General features: G+C 49.5%; 2 protein-coding genes across 2 annotated transcripts in view; one reads left to right on the top strand and one right to left on the bottom strand.

Moving 5' to 3' along the window:
- The window catches only part of NHSL2 (NHS like 2), a 229,236-nt gene that overhangs the window by 204,003 nt on the left and 6,312 nt on the right, over positions 1-18,921 (top strand). The window contains exons 3-6 of the mRNA XM_054579589.1: positions 12,636-12,791; positions 15,606-15,733; positions 16,041-16,236; positions 18,062-18,193. Coding sequence (XP_054435564.1) covers positions 12,636-12,791; positions 15,606-15,733; positions 16,041-16,236; positions 18,062-18,193 — 612 coding nt within the window. The remainder of the gene's footprint in view (positions 1-12,635; positions 12,792-15,605; positions 15,734-16,040; positions 16,237-18,061; positions 18,194-18,921) is intronic.
- On the bottom strand, positions 8,038-12,133 carry RTL5 (retrotransposon Gag like 5). The gene is made up of 2 exons (XM_054579591.1): positions 8,851-12,133; positions 8,038-8,401 (listed from the first exon to the last, which is right to left on the bottom strand). The coding sequence occupies exon 1, from the start codon at positions 12,131-12,133 to the stop codon at positions 10,454-10,456; it is 1,680 nt and encodes a 559-aa protein (XP_054435566.1). The 3' UTR covers positions 8,038-8,401; positions 8,851-10,453.

The raw sequence follows: 18,921 nt of genomic DNA, 5'->3' as shown, positions 1-18,921 counted from the left end.
TTTTCAGATGTTACAATAACTTTGCATTCCCGGGATAAATCCTCGTATTTGGCTATGGTATATGGTCCTTTCTGTCTGTTGCTGGATTTGGTTTGAGAGTATTTTGTTGCAGATTTTTGTGTCCATATTTATGAGATATTGTTCTGTAGTTTCCATGTGATGTTTCTGTTTACTTTTGATATCAGGATAAAACTGAATGAGTTGAGAAGTGTTACTTCCTTTTCTGTACTTTTTTTCCTTTTTATTGAATTTATTGGGGTGACACTGGTTAACAAAATCACACAGGTTCCAGGTGTACAATTCCACAACACATCATCTGTACACTGTATTGTGTGTTCACCATCTCAAGTCAAGTCTCTGTCCATCACCATTTACTCCCCCTTTACCCTCTCCTACCTACCCCCATCCTCCTTCCCTTTCCTCTTTTATATTTTGAAAGAGTTTGTAAATAATTGACATTAAAAAAATAATTTACGTTACTTCTTCTTTAAATGTTTGGTAGAATTCACCAAAGAAGCCATCTGTGTCTTGGCTTTTCTTCATGGGTAGTTTTGATTACTAATTCAATCTCTTTATTTATTTTAAGTTCATTTGGAGTTTTTATTTTTGCTTCAGCCATTTGCAATAATGTCTGTCTTTCTAAGATTTTATACAGTTCATCTAAGTTATATAATTTATTGTCATATAATTGTTCATAGTATTCTTTTTATAATCCGTTTTATTTCTGTAAAGATGATTGTAACGTGCCCTCTTTCATTTCTGATTGTACTAACTGGGGTCTTCTTTCATTTATTCTTGGTCAATCTTGCCAACCAAAGTTCTTTTGAATTCTTATTTCATCCTCAGTCTCCTTCAGCCTATGTTTGGTAGCCTTGGCCAATCTAAGGGATACATATATTTCTCTTATAGTCAAGAAAGTAAGTCTTCTTCACATTCCAGCATGTGGAGCTCTCAGCCTGAACTCTCAAAGCATGCTGTTCTGTTCTCTCAACTAACAGAAACAGATTCATTCTGTACCAGTGTCTTTGTTAGCCAATGACAATAGTTCATGAGGCTATCACAGTCCCACCATCTTACTTTGGAAATTAAGCTGCAGCCTTTTTAGTGCATGGCTATCAGGCAACTATTGCTCATTTCTGAGTAAATATTGGAGGGAGGGCCTACGGAATAGCAAAAGGCAACAGACCCTGGCCAGCTGGAACCTTCAAATAAGGCATTATTAGTAGACCTGGGGCCTGATTTCTTATGAGCAGTGCTCTCTTTCAGTATTGAATGGAAACAGAGGCAAGTTAGAAAGGCAGAGGCCTACTACTGTTGCAACCATTTGTCTCCTTGGCCATGGCACTCAAGACTGTGCTGCCCTGGTTGGCAGGGACTCAGTTGACAGGTGGCAAAGCCAGGAAGTCAGGAAAAAGCATTTGATATTTTGGAAGAGTACCAATTCTGACTGGTGTGCCGGGGTGCATGGCACAGTTGATAATCTTTCCCCTTCTCTCTAGGAGTTCTAAGCCTGGCTGTGGTGTTAGGGTAGAAGCATCCATTAGCTCAGAAAATATCTTAGAGCCAATAAAATGTCTGTTTAAAGATTATTTCCAGACTAATGGGAAATCTGTGTGTGCAAGCAGGCCCAAATTTTAACATAAAGCAAAACCCACCAAGATTTTACTAGTAAGGAAGTGGCAGCAAATCAACTCTTAGGGAATGGTGTGTAGGGAGCTTGATATTCAAACCAAGTGTGACAGCCTTGGCCCCACCCTGGGCTGCTGACTCAGGACCAAGAGGAAGAGGGATCTGCCAGACTTCACGATTTTTGTAAACAGTTCTTGAAAGAGAAACCACACACTTGTCTTTCTTCCAGCCTCCCCTCCCCCAGCTTCTCCTCACAGCTGACAGTGCAGTCATTGTCTTTTCTCTGACATCCGAGGGCAAAGCTCCTTAACTTGAGCTCCATGGACCTCCAAGAACTGTGTGGAGAGAAGTTAGGGGGTCTGTGAACTTGGTTGGGATAATTATTTGATCTTTTTCCCATTAACCTCTAACAGAAATTTAGTTTTTCCTCAAATTAAGAAAGTAGGCAACAAGCCATTAATAGTATTAACAGTATCTGTGACTTTATCCCCAACAGAAATCACAAATATTTTCATATCACATTACAGCTGTATCTCAAAAAAGTTACTGATGCTCACCGTCACTTTAAAACTTCTAATCCTTAGACGTGTTACGTGTTGTTTAACACATTATTAAAGTACTAGTACAACGAGATCGCAATTTCTTAAAAACATTTTATAGTTATTTCAGTATGATTGGTTTCCTTTGTAATTCTATATATTTTATTTTATGCATCTGAAAACACTGTTCTGAGAAGGGGTATAGAGGTTTCACCAAACGGCTAGAGGGTTCTGTGACCTAAAAGAGATCAAGACCCCTGCCCTGGATCTTGGCGCTCTGCTGCTCCACTGGCCTCATTTCTGATCTGCAGAACTTTCCCTATTTGACCAGCAAGCTCAAAAGCACCTGCATACTAGTGCTGTGACACTGGGCAAGTTGAACTTTCTGTACCAGTTCTTAGTGTGCAAAATAGGGAATAATAACACTACCTACTTTATGTTTGTTGTGGGGATTCAGTGACTTTATGAATGTAAAGCATTTAGTGCCCAACAAATACTAAGTGCTAATAGTATTAGCTATTTCTAGTGTTGTTGATTCATATCAATTATCTCAGTAATATATCCTATTATTATCTCCATTTTTAGAAAAAAAAAAGCCCTGGCTGGTGTGGCTCAGTGGATTGAGCGCCGGCCTGTGAACCAGTGTTGTTGGTTCGATTCCCAGTCAGGACACGGGCCTGGGTTGCCGGCCAGGTCCCCAGTAGGGGGCACATGAGAGGCAACCGAATATTGATGTTTCTCTCTCCCTCTCTCTCTCTCTCCCTTCTCCTCTCTAAAAAAAATATAAATAAATAAAATATGTTTTTAAAAAAAGAAAACTGGGACTTAGGGAAAATGACCAACCGAAGGGTACACAACAAAGAAGTGGCAGAGCCAGGGTTCAAAGCCAGGCCTGTGTGACTCTGAATCCCAGTGGAGATCACTCTCCACTACACACTGAGAGGGAGTGATGACCCCCCAAAGAGGCAGAAGCCATCAACAGGGTGCTCAGTTGGGAATGAACAACCAACTCTGCAAGCTCCTGCTTTCTTTTCTGTTTTTTAATTTTATTTTTTATTTAAATTTTTTTTTTCTGGTTGGTCAAGTACACTTGTCTCCATTTCCCCCCCACCACTCTCCCCTGCCCCGCTCACCCGCACTTCCCACCCTCAATCTTATCCTTCTTTGGCTTTGTCCATGGACCTTTTTATATATGTTTCTTGACGACCTTTCCCCTTCCTTCCCCTGTTATCCCCCTCCCCTCTCCCCTCTGGTTACTGTCAGCTTGTTCTTTATTTCAATGTCTCTGGTTCTATTTTGCTTGCTTGTTTGTTTTGTTGATTAGGTTCGGCTTATAGGTGAGATCATATGGTATTTGTCTTTCACCGTCTGGCTTATTTCACTTAGCATAATCTTTTCCCAGACTTCGGTCCTGCTGTCCACATCTCCAACTTGATGTGGGGGGCAGTGCTCCCAGATCCACTTGTGTACCATTGGTCCTCAGCCAGATATTAGGAGGCCAGTGCTTCTCCAAAAGGCCCCTACCAAGGCAGACCCCCCTGCGAATGCGATGAGTGCATGTTCTCACACCGAACAGCAGCTTTGCAGCAACAAACTCATTTGGAGTCATGAACCCTGGTCTCAGGTGCAGCGGGGGCCTCACAGAGCAATGGGGTCAAGGGAACGAGTGGGGACTCAGACAGCAGGAGCTTGCCTGGGGAGTGATGGCTGCGTCCTGGAGGAAGTGGTTTATGAGCTGAGGAGATTGCCAGTTGGATTGGGGCCAAGAGTGCTTGTGAATTTTTAAGGCAGAAGGAATAGGGTGTGCAAAGGCCCAGAGGCATGAAAGGCCCCGGTATATAAAGAAAGAAGAAAGTAATTCAGAATGACTGAGGTTTGCACTGAATGGAAGAGGGAAGAAGGATGGCATGGGGAGAGGAGAGGGCACACAGAGTGTATGAGCAGATAGTGAAGACCACCCTCATCATATCCACAAGTCTTCCAGCAGAGGAAGGAGAGCCCCCAAAGGATCTTTGTATAGGAGCAACAGGACTGTATGTGTGTGTTCGAAGGACTATGTCCTGCCCCCCAGTATGCAGAAGGTGGATTGATTAGAAGGGGCAGAGGATAGAGGCTGGTTAGACCAGCAGACAGGCTACTTCAGTAGTCCAGGTGAGAGGTGAGGAGGGGCTGGCCTTGGGAGGTGAACTTTGGAACTTCTGGGCACTCTCTCTGGCTTATGTCTCCTGTGTAGTGAGAAACTGATAGAACTTTAATTGCTGGGAGCATGTGCCCTTGTCAGGTTTGGTTGTGTATGGGTTCTGTGAGGCAAGGCTTCCTTGGGTCAGAGGACAATCACCATGAACCCACAGGCTAACACCTTCCATTTTAGCCTCTTACTCATATTAACAGCCCACAGCAAGAGGAGAATCAAAAGCCAGGGCCCTCTTCTCTGTCACCCTCACCCACCCCCAGGAAAGTTGCAGAGGTGAGGGGCCCCGATCTACCCCTTTGTGTGGCAGGCAGGAATGGGAGAGGGGACTCCAGGAGCAGGTTAGAGCCTGCCCTCTGTCAAAGGAAATATCCACCCCCTTAAGGCATTCAGAAACTGTTTTTTCCAAGTAGGTCCCGCCGTTACCAGGGCAACCGAGAACTCTGGGCTTTGTGTTTCTGTGTCTGTTGAATTCCTGGGGAGAAGTGGCCTGCAGAGCTTTCCCTAGTCTGGGCAGGATGCAGGAAGTGCTAGTGGGAGGGAGAGACCCCCCATTTGGGTGTAATCTCTTGCCTTGGTAATGCCTGACATTTCCTGGGAGGGACAAGGGCCCCACAGGAGTGAGTTCTGATGGTCAGGGGCAAGGTTTAGGCTCCTATGTACTTGGTTTCTCAGGGCCAGATTTCTGCGTCCATCCTATGTCACCTCAGTCTCAGGGGGGTGCAGTCTGAGCAAGTGTCCAGCACGGGCAAGCTCACACCAGACTATGGAACATGCTGGGGTCATTGCACAAATATTTTTTGATCTCTTACTACGTGCTTAGTGCAGGGTCTGCAGGCTGCTTCCCTGCTCTGGAGAGCTCTGTGGGAAGGCTCAGAACCGAACTGGCCATTAACCCTCTCTGGGCTAGTTAGTCCCCAAGACTCTTTTCTGCACTTGGCTGGGCAGAGCGTTAGACTTGCCTAGGGTGATTTTTAGAACTAGAAATTCCTGGAAACTCTGATTCCATCTGTGAGTCTGAGTGCAGGGTGCCTGTTTAAGAGTTTTGAATGTAGAACTGCTGGAGTTCACTGTAGAATTCTGCAAATGAAGCAAGTGACCTTGAGCTGCCAGTCTCCTCACAGAATAAATGAGGGGAAGAGTGGGTTCAGCAAGATTTTCTCTGCCTTCCTCCATCGCTTGGGAACAACATTTTTATGACCCTCACCATCCTTGTCACTCTTCCACTGCCCCCACTCTTTCCTCCCTTCTCCCTTTCTTTTATTCTAACATTTCCTTACTCCTGTCATGCAAAAGGGCTTCTGTGAGGTGCAACCTGATCACCTTCCATTGTGTGGCCAGGACCCCAGGTGGGGCCTGCCCATCCCTTGGACTCCCCCCACTCTGCAGCAGCAGCCCAGGAAGGCATTAGCATTTCTGGCACCCGGTCTGCTGACTCATCCTGAGCCTCATCAACTCAGGTTCTCAGAATTTTTTTCACCAGTTTCTTCTAAGCCACATCTTCCCCACTCAGGCTCCTGCTGGTTGGTTTCTTGAACCTGACTACAATGTCTCACATGTGTACCTAGTAAAGGTCATTTCTGCACATTCTTCCAGGTGAGGGAGATTTGGGGGGTTCTGATTCTATTTTGGAGAAGAGCCTGTAGTCCTCCAGGCTTCATGCCACCTGCAGCTGCCCCTAGCATACAGCAGCTAGGTCTCTGTCCAACAGTCCACTTATTCACTCACTTCTTCATTTATGTACCAAACTAGGCTTGAGATCCTACTGTGTACCCAGCAGTGTGCTAGGCCCCAGGGACCCTATGGTGACCGTAGCCTGAGTACAAATGTGGACTTGTGCAAGTCCCAAATGAAGTCAGTGGCAGGGCCAGACTGGAATCCAGGACCCTATTCCCTATATTCATGGGGCTTCCAGCTCCAGGGTTGGGCAAGGCTCTCCCTACTGTTCTTACTTTCCCCCACCTGCTCTGAGGGTCCATGACACAATCTGGGCTCACCTAGCCCTACCAGCAATGGGTAGGAGAAACTCCAGGAGTGCCGGAGACATTGACTGACCCCCTGAAACAGAACGGGGAGCCTCAGTGCTCATGGATACAGTTCGAGACCCCTCAGCCCTATCCCTCCTGAGAAGGGAAAGTCAGCCACATGTTCCTGCAAACTCATTGCCACAAATTCTGCATTACCACTGCCTGCCTTTCTTTGGAGCTCCTGGGATAATGCACCTGATACACACCTGTTTGCTTGGGCAAAGGTCCAGAGTCCAGTCAGGTTGGGGCATGAGCTCATCAGGGGTTTTGCTGGGCAACAGCATGGTGGATTTGAGTTGAGGGACTATGAGTTTGGGAGTCACAGAGACCTGAGTCCCCTATGAAACCTATTATCTCTGAGATTCAGGCCCCTTAGCTCTAAAATGAGGCAACATCACCTGCCTGAGTTGTTGTGGGAATGAAATGACATGATGTTGGTGAAAGTGCCTGGCACATGGTCCAAAATGCACTGGTTGCCTCCCTCCCTCTCTTCTGTCCTTTCTCCCATCCTTCCCCTTAAAGGGGCAAAGCCAATGTGCCTCTGAAACCCAGTGTTGTCTCTCATTGCATTCCTATAAGCTGGGGGGAGGGTGGGCAGGACAGGACAGGACAGACCCGAAGACAGTAGGACCTGTGAGTGGAGGCAGGGAGGAGCAGACTCCTAGGCACCTGCAGGGCTGAGAAAGAGCCACTTACCAGCTGTGAACCTTGGGCCAGTGACTTCTTTCTAAGCTTGTTTCCCCTCTCATAAGTAAGATGAGGGTAAATGGACTGAGATAACGGATATCTAGTGCGTGGCTCAGCACTTGTACCAGTAGGGGGCTCAATAAACTTTCCTACCCACTGTACCAAGAAAAAAATTTCCAATTCATGGCTGGGAAACTTGAGCAAATCCCAGAATGGGATTCAGTTTCTTCTGACCCACGTGCTATGAGGGCAGTGAACTCTTGCTGGGTCTCTGTGTGGACTGCTGTGAGACTGGTTAAAAATCTGCACCAGCTAGCGTACTGATGTCACATAGCACCACCTAGTGTCAAAAAGTGGAAGAGCCCTCCTTCCTGGCTCAGCCTGGCCTCCCTCCCCCCTTCAAAGTCCCAGTGCCCGTGTGTTTGTGTTTATGTGTTGGGGGCTAGAGGGGACAGTGCTGTTATAGGATGGTACAGCTGGGACACTTATACCTTTATATCCCAGTAAGTAGAGCACTAATGCTATTTTTCAAGATGCCTAATCCCTCTGCTTCCTTCTGACACAAATGCATAGGACTCTTGGTCCCTCCCTTGAGCCTCACTGGGCCTCAGTTTCCTCATCTGAGGATTCCAAGGCTTCAGGCTGGGGTTGCTTCAGGCAAGGTGCCTGGAAAGTACCTGATGCCTACTGGTTATCCATCTATGCTTGCTCAGGAACCCAGACAGACACAGTCTTTACACACCCTTTATATTTTTATTGAGGAGAAAGCTTTAGCATACAGAATGATTTCTTATCTTCACAACACAGTAATGCAACAATAACACAGTAACAATCACACATTTATTTCCAACGGGTTTCCTCCCGAGTCTCTGGGAATCCTTGGGTTGCCTTCATACCCCTGCATGCATTTCCCCCCACCACCCACCCCACCCCACCCCTCTTTCAACCCAAGAAAAGTGCCCAAAGCCCATAGTTCCTCTTACAGCTCTAGTGGCTGTTACATCACAACAAATATTGAAGATCTAGGAGGGGAAAGAGGATCAAAGGGAAGCCCAGGCCCCCCTGCCACCAGAGGGCCAGGAACCAGCTCACTGCTCACCCACTCTTTCCCTGGCTGAGGCTACAAGGTCTCAAGGTGGAAGCACCACGGATAACAGGCAGGACCTGTGCTGAGGGGTCCCTGGAAATAGGGGTGCAAGGCACCTGTCCTTTGCACTTCTCCAGCAGGGACATGGGCAGCAGGGCCGGTGTGTCGACCATCAGCAAACAGGGTCCACAGCCTCAAAGAACAGCACTTCCCCTTCTGGAACTGTCTCCTGGGGAAATAGCTGAAAAACACAAAATTTTCGTTACAGTGTTGTTCACGCCTGCACTGGTGGGGATGGGGGAAAACCAGGCACCTGAAATGTCCAACGAATTAGGAAAATACTTCAATTATTCAGTACACTTGACTGCATAGGTGGCAGCCATTTTAAATCCTGCTGATCAAGAGCTGCAAGATGATCTCAGCTTTGACAAGACACACTGAGAACACATTAGAAAGAAAGGCAGCCAAGTGTTACTAATACTTGCCTCTGTGTGGTGGGTTTCTGAATGTTTGGGGTTATTTTCTGTCCTTATAGTTTTCTCTATTTTCCAAATTTTCTATAATCATTAGGCATCACTTTCCTCTTTGGAGGAGGGGGAGGCTTTTTAAAAAGGTAGCAACAGGTTATAGGAACCCGGCTCCACTGCTCCCCAGGCTGAGAAATGTATGATAAACAAAAGGGCTTCTTACCTCCCACTGATGAATAGAGACCTCACCAGCAACCAGCCAGTAGACGAACTGGGTTTCTTTGGGACTCCTCTTCCTCCAGCTCCTTCCTCTTGCTTCCAGGCTCAAAACCCTAAGGCTCAAAGTCCTGAGGTTATCTGTCGGACTTCGGTGAAGAACACAGACTTAATTTACTATGCCTCCTTCCCTCTGGCCACAGACACCTTGGCTGCACTTGCCCAGCTGCCAGACACTGTGCAGGCGGCTCCATGTCAAGGGCAGTTCAGGCCAGCAGTGGGTTTGGCTGGCATTCTGTGGCCAGTGACATAGTGTGTCCTTTGCATTGCACAAGCAGTGGTTTCTGGAGCCATGGCAAGCAGCAGGACTCTTTATACGGGTCCCAAGGTTTGTACCCAGAAGTCCCAGGAGTTAGTTACTAGGAGGCAAACACCCTGTCAAGCCTTACCGTCTCCTTGAAGCCCAGCATCAGGCCGTGGCTTCCCACTGATGGGAGAGACATGAGGATGTTCTGGCTGCGAGGCCGCAGTCTCTGTAGAGAAACTTCCTCTCTCTCCTGAGAACTAAGGAACGCTTTAAGTTGAAGTTAAAGAGCAGGACTTGGGCTCTTTCCTTGGTGGTCAGGGAAGGAAAAGCCACTTAGGCCTCCTGTGTATTCCCAAGGATGGCAAGTCTCCTGCAAAGACCTTTGGCTGGGGACTGCTGTCCGAGACCCGACCCAAGAAGGAGACCACTGTCCCTAAGGAAACGGTCACTCCTCACAATGTCAAACTAAGTTGTTGCTGCTTCTTTTTGGTCCTCCTCCTCCTCCCCCATCTTCCAGGCAACACCAAGGGGAGGGGTAACACTGGACTCTGTCCACTGGGGATGCCCAGGAGGGCAGTGTGTTCAGAGGAGAGGGCCCCAGATTTGGCGAGCTGGTTCAAGGGCTGTGATGTAGTAGTCTGTGAGAGGGTGGGACTAGCTTGCTCAGTCAGTCAAGGACAAACTTCAGCCAAGTTGTCCATTTGACGTGTGGCTTTGCCCACCATCACTGGGCTAGATGTAGGGTCCACTTTAAGGCCCTTCTGCTGGAGGCTGGAGCAAGTGTAGGCTTCTAGGCACATTTCTTGGTCGCATCCTGCTCTCCGTCAATTACGGGTAGTAAGCGGCCTCAGTGGCATTAGGAGTTCAGTGTAGCCTGTCCTTTCGCTCATTGGGGCAGATCAGTGAGGCGCTGGGTGAAGTCCTGGTGAGCCAGTCAGAGTGGATAAAACCACAGAACACAGGGTTAGGAACAACTAGAGGGGAAATACAAGGAGGTGACCAGTTCATTTATGGGAATAGGCCCAGAAACCTGCTCACTAGCTTGTGGCAGGGCTGAGCAGGGTGCCCAGTCAAGAGGACAGCTATCGCGGACCCCTCCTTTCCCTGGTGGCTTTGGTTGGGCCTGTGTCACTCCCTGGTCAGGACTGCAAGGTGGTCTGGAGTTCTACAGGTCTTCTTTAGGTTCTTTAGGTCTGGAACTCCATTAAGTACTGGTCAGCAAATGGGGCAGGTGTGGCAGCAATAGCAGGGACAGGGAACGCAGTAGAAGGGTGTGTTCCGGGTGGCCATCTCGCCCCAGCACTCACACACGAATTCGGCCACGTGAAGCCCGGTGCCCCGCCTGTCTTGGAGTGAGGCGGAAGAGCACTGGGGGCCGTCTTCGGGTATGGCGTTGCCCCAAGCGACCTGCTCGGCGAATCAAAGGTGGTGAACTGTAGAAAGGCGAATTGGTACCTGGAAGGCCCTCCAACAGTGGGACTCGATTCTGGTTCCTCCGTCTGCTGGGCTGTATTATTGGAGGCGATGTATCAAGGAAATTTTCATGATAGTAGCCAGTAGTCTGGGATGAAGCGTTGGCATAGGTCGGCTCCACCTCCATCAGGTCATCTAGATCATCATCCTGGGCCTCATCCTCCGTCTCTTCCTCCTGTTCTGGCTCCTGCTCTGGCTCCTGCCCTGGCGCCTGGCCCTTATCCTCATCCTTATTCTCATCCTCAGTCTTCTTCCTCATCTCCTCCTCTTCCTCGTCCACAACGTCCACCACCACGATCTCGTCCTCATCATCGTCCTCCTCCTCCCGTTTCTGTTTCATCTCCTCCTCCTTCTTCCTCATCTCTTCCTCCTTCTTCCTCTTCTCCTCCTCCTGCTCCCTCATCTCTTGCTGAATAGCTCTCGCACGCCTCCGCTGGTCCTTGTCGTGAAGCCTGCGCCTGCGCACCTCTGCATCTTCATCCTCACTGTAGCGCTCTTCCTCTCCACTGCCCTCGACATTAGGGTCTGCAGCAAAAGGGAAGAAGATATTGCGAACCCCAGGGAGCGGGATTGGCTTGGGGACACGCACTTTCCTTTCTATCTCCACACATTCGAGAATCAGCTCGTCCAGGTCGGCCATTTCCGTTGACCATAAGAGCTCCTTGCGGAAAAATTCTGACAGGCCTTTGAGGAACTGGTTTTGAAGGCGACAGTCATCCCAAGACAAGAATTGGGCCAGGAACTGAAAAGCATCTGCATAGCTGCCGAGGGTACAGTCTCCCTGCTTGAGCTTGCGGATGGCCTTTTTCGCCACACTTGGGGGGATGGGGCCACAGAATTTCTTACGGATTTCATCCAGGAAGCGCGGGAAGTTGGCATGCAGGGGGCTTCCTTCCTGGGTGACTGAGACGGCCCAGTCCTTGGCGTCACCAGTGAAAAAGGAGATCAGAAAGGCTACCCGCTCAGCACCCCCGGGGAAATGATCCTCGTGGTCAGCTATGAAGGTCTCTAGCCGCATCAGGAATTCAGGCAGGTAGACCGGGTCGCCTGAAAACGGCTCTAGCTCAGGCCGCTCCAGAGGTGGCACAGGAGGCTGCGCGGGCAGCTCCTTGGAGGCGGGCGGGGGCAGTGCCGGCGAGGGCGGACTGGGCTGCGGGGGAGGGTCGACCTGGCCATCAGAGGTGCCGCAGTCCTGGGCCCCGTTGATCAACAGCTCCTCCGGGGCGCACTCAGGCTCCGTACGTGGCGGAGGCCAGCGCGTGAAGGGCATTTCGCCCTCGGGCAAGGAGTCTATCTCGTTGAGCGGGAACTCAAAGTTCTCCTCCGCAAGGACAGGCACTGGCCAGCGGATGTAGCTGGAGACATTGCCCCGCAAGGAATTCACCTCCGCCAGGGCCCTTCCTAGCTGAAGGCCCAAATTGGCATTCTCCCCGCGAAGGGCATTTAATTCCTCGCGCAGGGCCACGTTCGCCATGCGTAGGCTATTGAGATTTCCTGATGCCTCGGACATCTGGACTCGCCCGGGGCCCTGGGTCTGGAGGCGGGGTGGGGGGGGCGGGGTGGAGGTGGCAAGCTAGGGGCCGTGAAAGGAGGCCGAAATGCGGCGGGGCACCAGAGGGGAGCGAGGTGCCGTGGAGGGCGCAGGGTAGGCCGAGCCACACCCACCGGGGCGAGCACGGAGGGCGGGCGCTCCGGGCACAAGGCCCTGCGGCTGGGCCCGGGGCGTTACCTCTTCCTGGGGATCGCAGAGGGCAGGCGGCAGCAGGAGCCGAGAGGCGCCGAGTGGAGGTTGCGGGCTGCAAGACGGTGGCCCCTAGGTGGAGCGGACGGAGCAGACTACTGCAGGATCTCTCGAGGAAAAATGTTGCGGCTGCCGGATCCCTGCCTTTTAAGTGCAGCCTCGCCCCGCCCCCCCCACCCCAGCAGGGGCGGGACTTCGGGAACCGCGGGCGCCCAGTGGCCACCGCGCCCACCCCTCGGCTGAGCCTCTCACTGACTCTCTCCTTCCCTAGCTGCAGCTAACTCGGGTCGGGAAAATGCGACAGCGACTGCCCACTCGAGGTCGTCATGGCGACAGCCAGTGAACGTGTTCCTCTCCTCAGGCAGGCCCCCGAGTGTAGAGGAGCTGCTTCGCGAGGCGCAGCTTAATCTCCAGAGCCTGTTGCAAGGTACCGAGAGGGAGCGGGGCTGCGGCCGGACCCCACAGGCCAGATGCGCAGCGGCTGGAGGGAGGCAGAGAAGAGAGGACAGGGACCAGCGAGAGAAAAACATAGAACACCGTAAAAGCCATTGAAAAACAAAACACACATTTTCCATCTTTCGCCTTCTTGACTCATGATTCTAAAAGGTCCTATTTCTACGGTGTTTACCACCTCCCCCCGCCCTTTTTTCAGTTCAATACTCCGTAGGGGGGGGGGAGGACAGAAACAAACAGGATAATGGGTCAAACCATTTCCAAAGACAGCCGGATGAGAGAGACTCCCACAATGTGGCCCACATGCCTTCCAGACCTCTTGCCACATCACCCATGCCTTTGGAATCCTGTCACTGAAAGTCAAAGAAAGCACCTGCAGGTCTCCCACTCTGGGCTTCACTCACTCTACTCTTGCATTAACCTTGTCCACACGTCTCCTGGGTAGCTACTGCACTCAGTTCATCCCCAATTCCCAACACAGTGTTGTTGAGGTCCTAGTGAGCAAAGCTGGGTCCACCCCACCCAGAGAAACAGCCCAGTCAGAGTGCCTGAACAGTCACACTGCACGCACAGGAAGAGGAGGAAAACCCAGACAGAGCTACAATCTAATTCGAATCACACACCTACCGAGCTGTGTGACATTATACAGATACACACCCTCTCTGAGCTTCAAATTAATCAGTCATCTTTAAAATGGGAATTCCAATTCCCCACATGCCACACTTTCGCGAGACTTAAAATGTGTATGTAAATTGCTTAGCAGGAGTATCTTGCTGCTGGAGACACCTTGATGAGATGCAACATCAACTGCCAATTACATGTCTTTTGGAACACGGGCTGAGCTAAGCACAATATTAAAGTTAATATAAAAGAAACAACAAGGTGATCCCTGATAAGACCTTCCAATATGAAATGCATACACATTGACCAGAGGGATTTATCCACCGTAAGTGGTATTAAAGCTCAGACCTATGAGACGGACTACTGGCGTGCTGCAAATACCTGGGTGGAGGTTACAAGGGGGCATGCATATGTCAAAATTCACCAAACTATACACTTAAGATTCATGCACTTTACTGTATGTTAAGTTATATCTCAATAAAATAATACAAATAAAGTCTCAATGCTAACTCACAAGCTCCATACCCCTTCAGGCCCTCCCGTCCCATTCATACCTCTTTTCCAAGCCTAGAAGCCCTTCCTCTACCTCATTCCAATTCCTACACTTTAAGTTCTATTCTTGCCTCATACAAGAAAACCTTTAACACGAGTTCTGCACTTTGCACCATTCCCTCCATAAGCACCCATATGAGGCACTTTGTACCATGTAGTTCAAGAGGACTTGTATAGTTATGAACTGCTCTTTCTTTCATTTGTTCATTCATTTACTCATTTGTTTACTAGCCCTGGGTATATATTTTGCCAACTTAACCAGACTGAGCTTGTCAACATAAAGAACCACATCTCTTGGGTTTCCCGAAGCACCTCGCATGGGGCTGGATCCCTAAGAGGTGCTCCTAGACACTTCTTAAGTGAACATTAAATGTGAAAAGACATCAGCTCTCATTTATTCATGCCAATGAGGATTAACACTGGTGGAGAATAGAAAATGGCAGATGGCCACCCAACTGGACTATAGCCATAACCCCCACCTCTTTGCCAAGGCAGTGGTGACCTTAGAGCAGCAAGATTCCAAGGGACACCATGAGCTTTGTGTTCAGATAAGAGAGGAGCTACTGTGCAGTAAGAGTCAGTGTGTTCTGTGTTGTCACCACAGGCATGATTAGGACTGGTGGGAGGAAACAGAGTGAGGCAGATTTCACCTCAAGATAAGGAAGAACTTTCTTGACACCTGACAGCCCCAACTGTCCTTGGATGGAATCTGCGGCCTTGGGAGGAAGGCTGCTCCACCCCCTGACCCTGCTCTCCCGGTGCCTGCAGAGGCTGAAGAGGCATGTTAAAGGGCTGCTGAGGAGGACGTCTGAACCCAGATGGGGTGTTAGACAAGAGAACCTTTGAGGCTACTCCTGACTCCAAGTTTAGGATTCTTAGAGTCTTGGCGCAAAATGTACATAGAGCCCTGCCTATGGATTCTTGACTGTCACTGCCTTCATTTCATCGGATTCCCTCACTTCCTTTGAATTCATCACTTAAATGAAACCAATTCAAATCTCATGCATCTTTCTTATTCCCTGACAATGCCCTTGAACTTTTCCTTCTCTGCCACTTCCTCTTCCTTCCCTCTCCTTCACCTAAGCTCCCCTGGACCTGTCACCACCTCAAGTGGGACTAAGGTGCAGGAAGCCATGCCCTTGGAGGCTCGAGCAAGAGTTATTGACATCCAAGGGAGCATTGCACATTGGACTTCCTGATACAAGTCTCTTTGTGCTTCACACAGGTCACTTCCCAGGTAGGGCTGCAGAAAACCTGAAGAGCTGCAGGGCTTCCTTCAAAGAGAGGACCTTATAGCATAAAGTAGCAAAAGGTGTCTGCATCCTGAGCCTCTTCTCCAAGTTGAGCACAGTGGGGACTACTGAGGCAAGGGCTTAGTCCCAGGACCAGCACAACTCAAATTTCTTGATTCCCTTTTCTCCTCAGCTCTCATAGTCCCAGGGAGCAGGCATATTTCCATGTCCGAATCCAGAGGCTCAGATGCCAGGAAATCTCTTAAAGAAACTGGGCAAGTCAGGCCTGGCAGCTAGAGCAAGAGCCCTGGCTCATGGTCCCTCCCCTGCCTGGCACTTGGCCATGGCCCCCTAGAGTGTGTATCCACTGTGCTGTTTTTCAGAAGAATATGAGGAACAGTACTCGGAGGCCAGACTGCTGGGGCAGACCTTCCGCTCTGCTGATGAGGCCCCTGAGCCCACCCCCAGCCCAAGGCCCCAGTCTGCCAGGCGTCTGGAGTTTGTATTGATGGTGAGTTGCCTCATCCCCCACCTGGGAGAGCCAGCATGCAGAGCTCACCCTGCACCCATCAACAGGGTACCTCGAGCTACTTACATTATCCACCAGAAGCCGCTGCTCCCCTCTGCTCACCAGCAGAGCTACCCTGAGGCTCAGCTGAGGTGGGCCCTGCACAGCAGGTGTCTGGCCTGGCAGCCTGTCCACGTTTTCCTGCCCCCCAGATGAAGCCTCCAACCACCACGCTTAGACAAGCCATCCTGCAGGCATGGCTCATCTCCAGTCAGGAGCACACCCTTCCCATCACCTTCTTTCCCAACAGCCTACAAAACAGCAGCTGAACGAGGATGAGACTACCACCCAGGGTGTGAGGGCCCCTGAGGCCTCCCTGAGCCTGTCTACCACAGCCGACAAGCAAGTTGCCTGGAATAGCCCCTTCCCTCTGCCCATCCTAGAGGAGAAGCGGTGGCTTCAGCCTTGCTCCACGCACTCTGACATTGTGCCCATCAACATCTCTGGTAGAGTTGCTTAGCACCACCTCTGTTTGCTTCCTTCCATGCCAACTACAGACCATCCTCTCCAAATGCACTGGGTGCTGGGGGAGGGAGCGAGACTTTCTTTGCTACTGGCTCACCCTGCGCTGTCAAGATCACGGCTCTTACCAGGGAACGGAGGCATGCAGAAGAGGGGGCTCTGGCTGCTCGCTCTTCACCATCTATTGGCGCTGCCACATTAACTGAGACCATTTGATAGCAAACAAATTGATCTTAACAGAAAACTCTGAAACTTTATGAACTTGAGTGCTCTTTGGAGCATCTATGGAAATTTGAAGTGTTTGAGTTATGTTTGGGTTGGGGAAATAAAACTTCTTGTGCCATAAGCCATGTCTGGATAGGAGTCTGGGGAAAAGTGCGCAGTTCAGAATGCTTGTGGTAAAAGGGAGGCTCATACCCAGGGCATGGACCACAGGCCTTATGGCATTTTAAGTAGACACTTGGTCTTCTAGTGAGGTTGGCCTCCTCAACTGGTATGGCAAGTGTTTAAGAAGGGAAGTAACAGAAAGGGATCAAGGCCAAAAAGACCAAAGAGGGGACCAGTACTGCCTTGAGAGTAGGGAACATGATGTGTGTAGCTGAGCTGGATATGACTTTGGGAACATGGGACACTTATACCACACACATCATTAATTTGTGCTCCACACTCCACTGGCTGTAAGTGAAAGAGGAGGAGGGTTGGTCATTTCAGAAGGAGATAGGGCCAGCAACCTGGTGAAATCGAGACTTCATGACCCAAAGTGACAAGAGGCACACTGTGAACCGCATTGACCTGTGATATGCTGGGGAAAGTTGAAGAAGATGATTAGGACAGCTCTGGCCACATGTGGTGATGCTCCCTGGATATGGGGTCATCCAGTGCCACTGGTATCCTCTCAGGAAATCAGAGGCAGGAAATAGAACCCACAGCCTAGGGAGATGTACCAAAAGGAGTGAGGACTGAGGGGAGAGACTCACAAAGTGATCATGGGCACTTTTTTTCTAAACTTCTTACTTGCAATAAGGCTGCTCTGAACTTTGTCCACAGAGTCACTTGCTGTGAGGCTGAGAGGAGAAGGTTTGGTTAGACAGCTGTTGAATGAGAGACAGTGAGGAGAGCAGCAGACCTCACTCCCTGTCTTACCCTGCCCCTACCCCAGAAGTTGCACAGGAACAAAAAACTGACCAAGTGCTTTAGGAGAAATAGATCTCAGTCACCACCAAAATGTAATCAAAGGTAGCTGGAGGACAGACTGTCAGGCAGCTTCTTGGATGGTGTCGGGAGGTGAGGCAGCTTCTTGGAGACACTCTCTTCTGGCTCACATAAAGGCTTTCTTTAAGAAAAGATTGCAATCAAGCGACCTCTAGTCTCAACCTGTCTCTCTGTAGCAGTGGTTTCTGCCTCAAGCTGTACATCTGAATAATCAATCACCTGGGGAGTTTGAGAAATAGCTTCTACCTGGGACTTCCTCCCAAAGAGTCAAATGTTCTGAGGTGGGGTCCAGAACATTTGGAGTTGCAAAAGCTGCCCAGTTTATTTCTGTATGTAGCCAGGATTGAAAACCATGGCTCTTGGCCACCTAAGACTCAAAGGTGACTCTGGGTGTGGCCTATGAAAACCAGCATGTGTGTTTTGGGGCTCTGGGTGTCTGGGGTCATGTTGGGAGGGATGTGGAAGAAGGGCCACCTGCCTGGATGCTATTCATGCTCATCGCTACTGCCATCATCCCTTCTCTCTGCCTCAGGCCCATTTCCACTGTACTGTAAACAGAAACCAAGATGCACCCAAGTGTCTTTATTTTGGCTACAGGGCAGCAGTTTGATAAACACGCAAGTTTGCGACACTCGCTGTTTAATACAGAGACAGCTGTGAACCCCAAGTCCACCCTGAGGCGAAGGCGGACCATTATTGGATTCTCTAACTTTTCCCAGCGAGACCAAGGTGACCCCACCACAGCTGATCCCCCAGATCCTTCCCCTTGCTCACTCCCACCAATCCTTCCACCTGGGTGGTATTAAGGTGATAGAGAACAGGAATATTTTGGGGGGGGGGTGTTAATATCCTGAAAAAACCAATGTGATAAATAAAGATAACCAACGGCCTTTGGTCAAGGGGAACAACCAAACATGAAGAGCTGGTCTCCCAGGGTATAAATTCATATGTTATTGTTTCCAATTATAAATGGAACATAACCATGTATATCAAGTTTACACAAGTAGGTACAGGGGGGACTCATCAGTAAAAGCACCATCTTAACATAACCTTTACTGCTGTTAAATGAATGCCATCCAAAGAGCACAGATCAGAAAGGTGGATGCAAACCCAGACTCTCCATTTATTAACCATGAGGCCTTGGCCAAGTTATGGAACCTCAGCTTCTTCAACTATAAATTGGGGATAATGATACCAACCTGGTGGAGTTGTCGTGAGAATTGGAGTTATTGTACATAATTTTCCTACCATGTGCCTGGTACATAGTATACAATCAGCAGATGGTGCCTGTTATTATAAATTTTATCACAGCAGCAGCAGCAGCAGCAGCAGCAGCAGCAGTAGTAGTAATGATAACAGAACAGTAATAACTGTTGTGTACATAAAAAAATCTTTGGGGATTTTGAACATCTGAACAGTTCCCTTACATTCATAGCTTATCTTAAGTCTCTCATGTT

Source organism: Pteronotus mesoamericanus, unplaced genomic scaffold (assembly GCF_021234165.1).
Source record: "Pteronotus mesoamericanus isolate MK-2021 breed Mesoamerican mustached bat unplaced genomic scaffold, CSHL_Meso_final contig_55, whole genome shotgun sequence".
In the NCBI taxonomy this organism is placed as follows: Eukaryota; Metazoa; Chordata; class Mammalia; order Chiroptera; family Mormoopidae; genus Pteronotus; species Pteronotus mesoamericanus.
The sequence above is the reverse complement of the archived record's forward strand: the minus strand, read 5'-3'. Positions and strand labels throughout refer to the sequence as shown.

Coding starts and splice junctions, on each gene's coding strand:
- RTL5 (XM_054579591.1), bottom strand. CDS start 12,133: ATGTCCGAGGCATCAGGAAATCTCAATAGCCTACGCATGGCGAACGTG.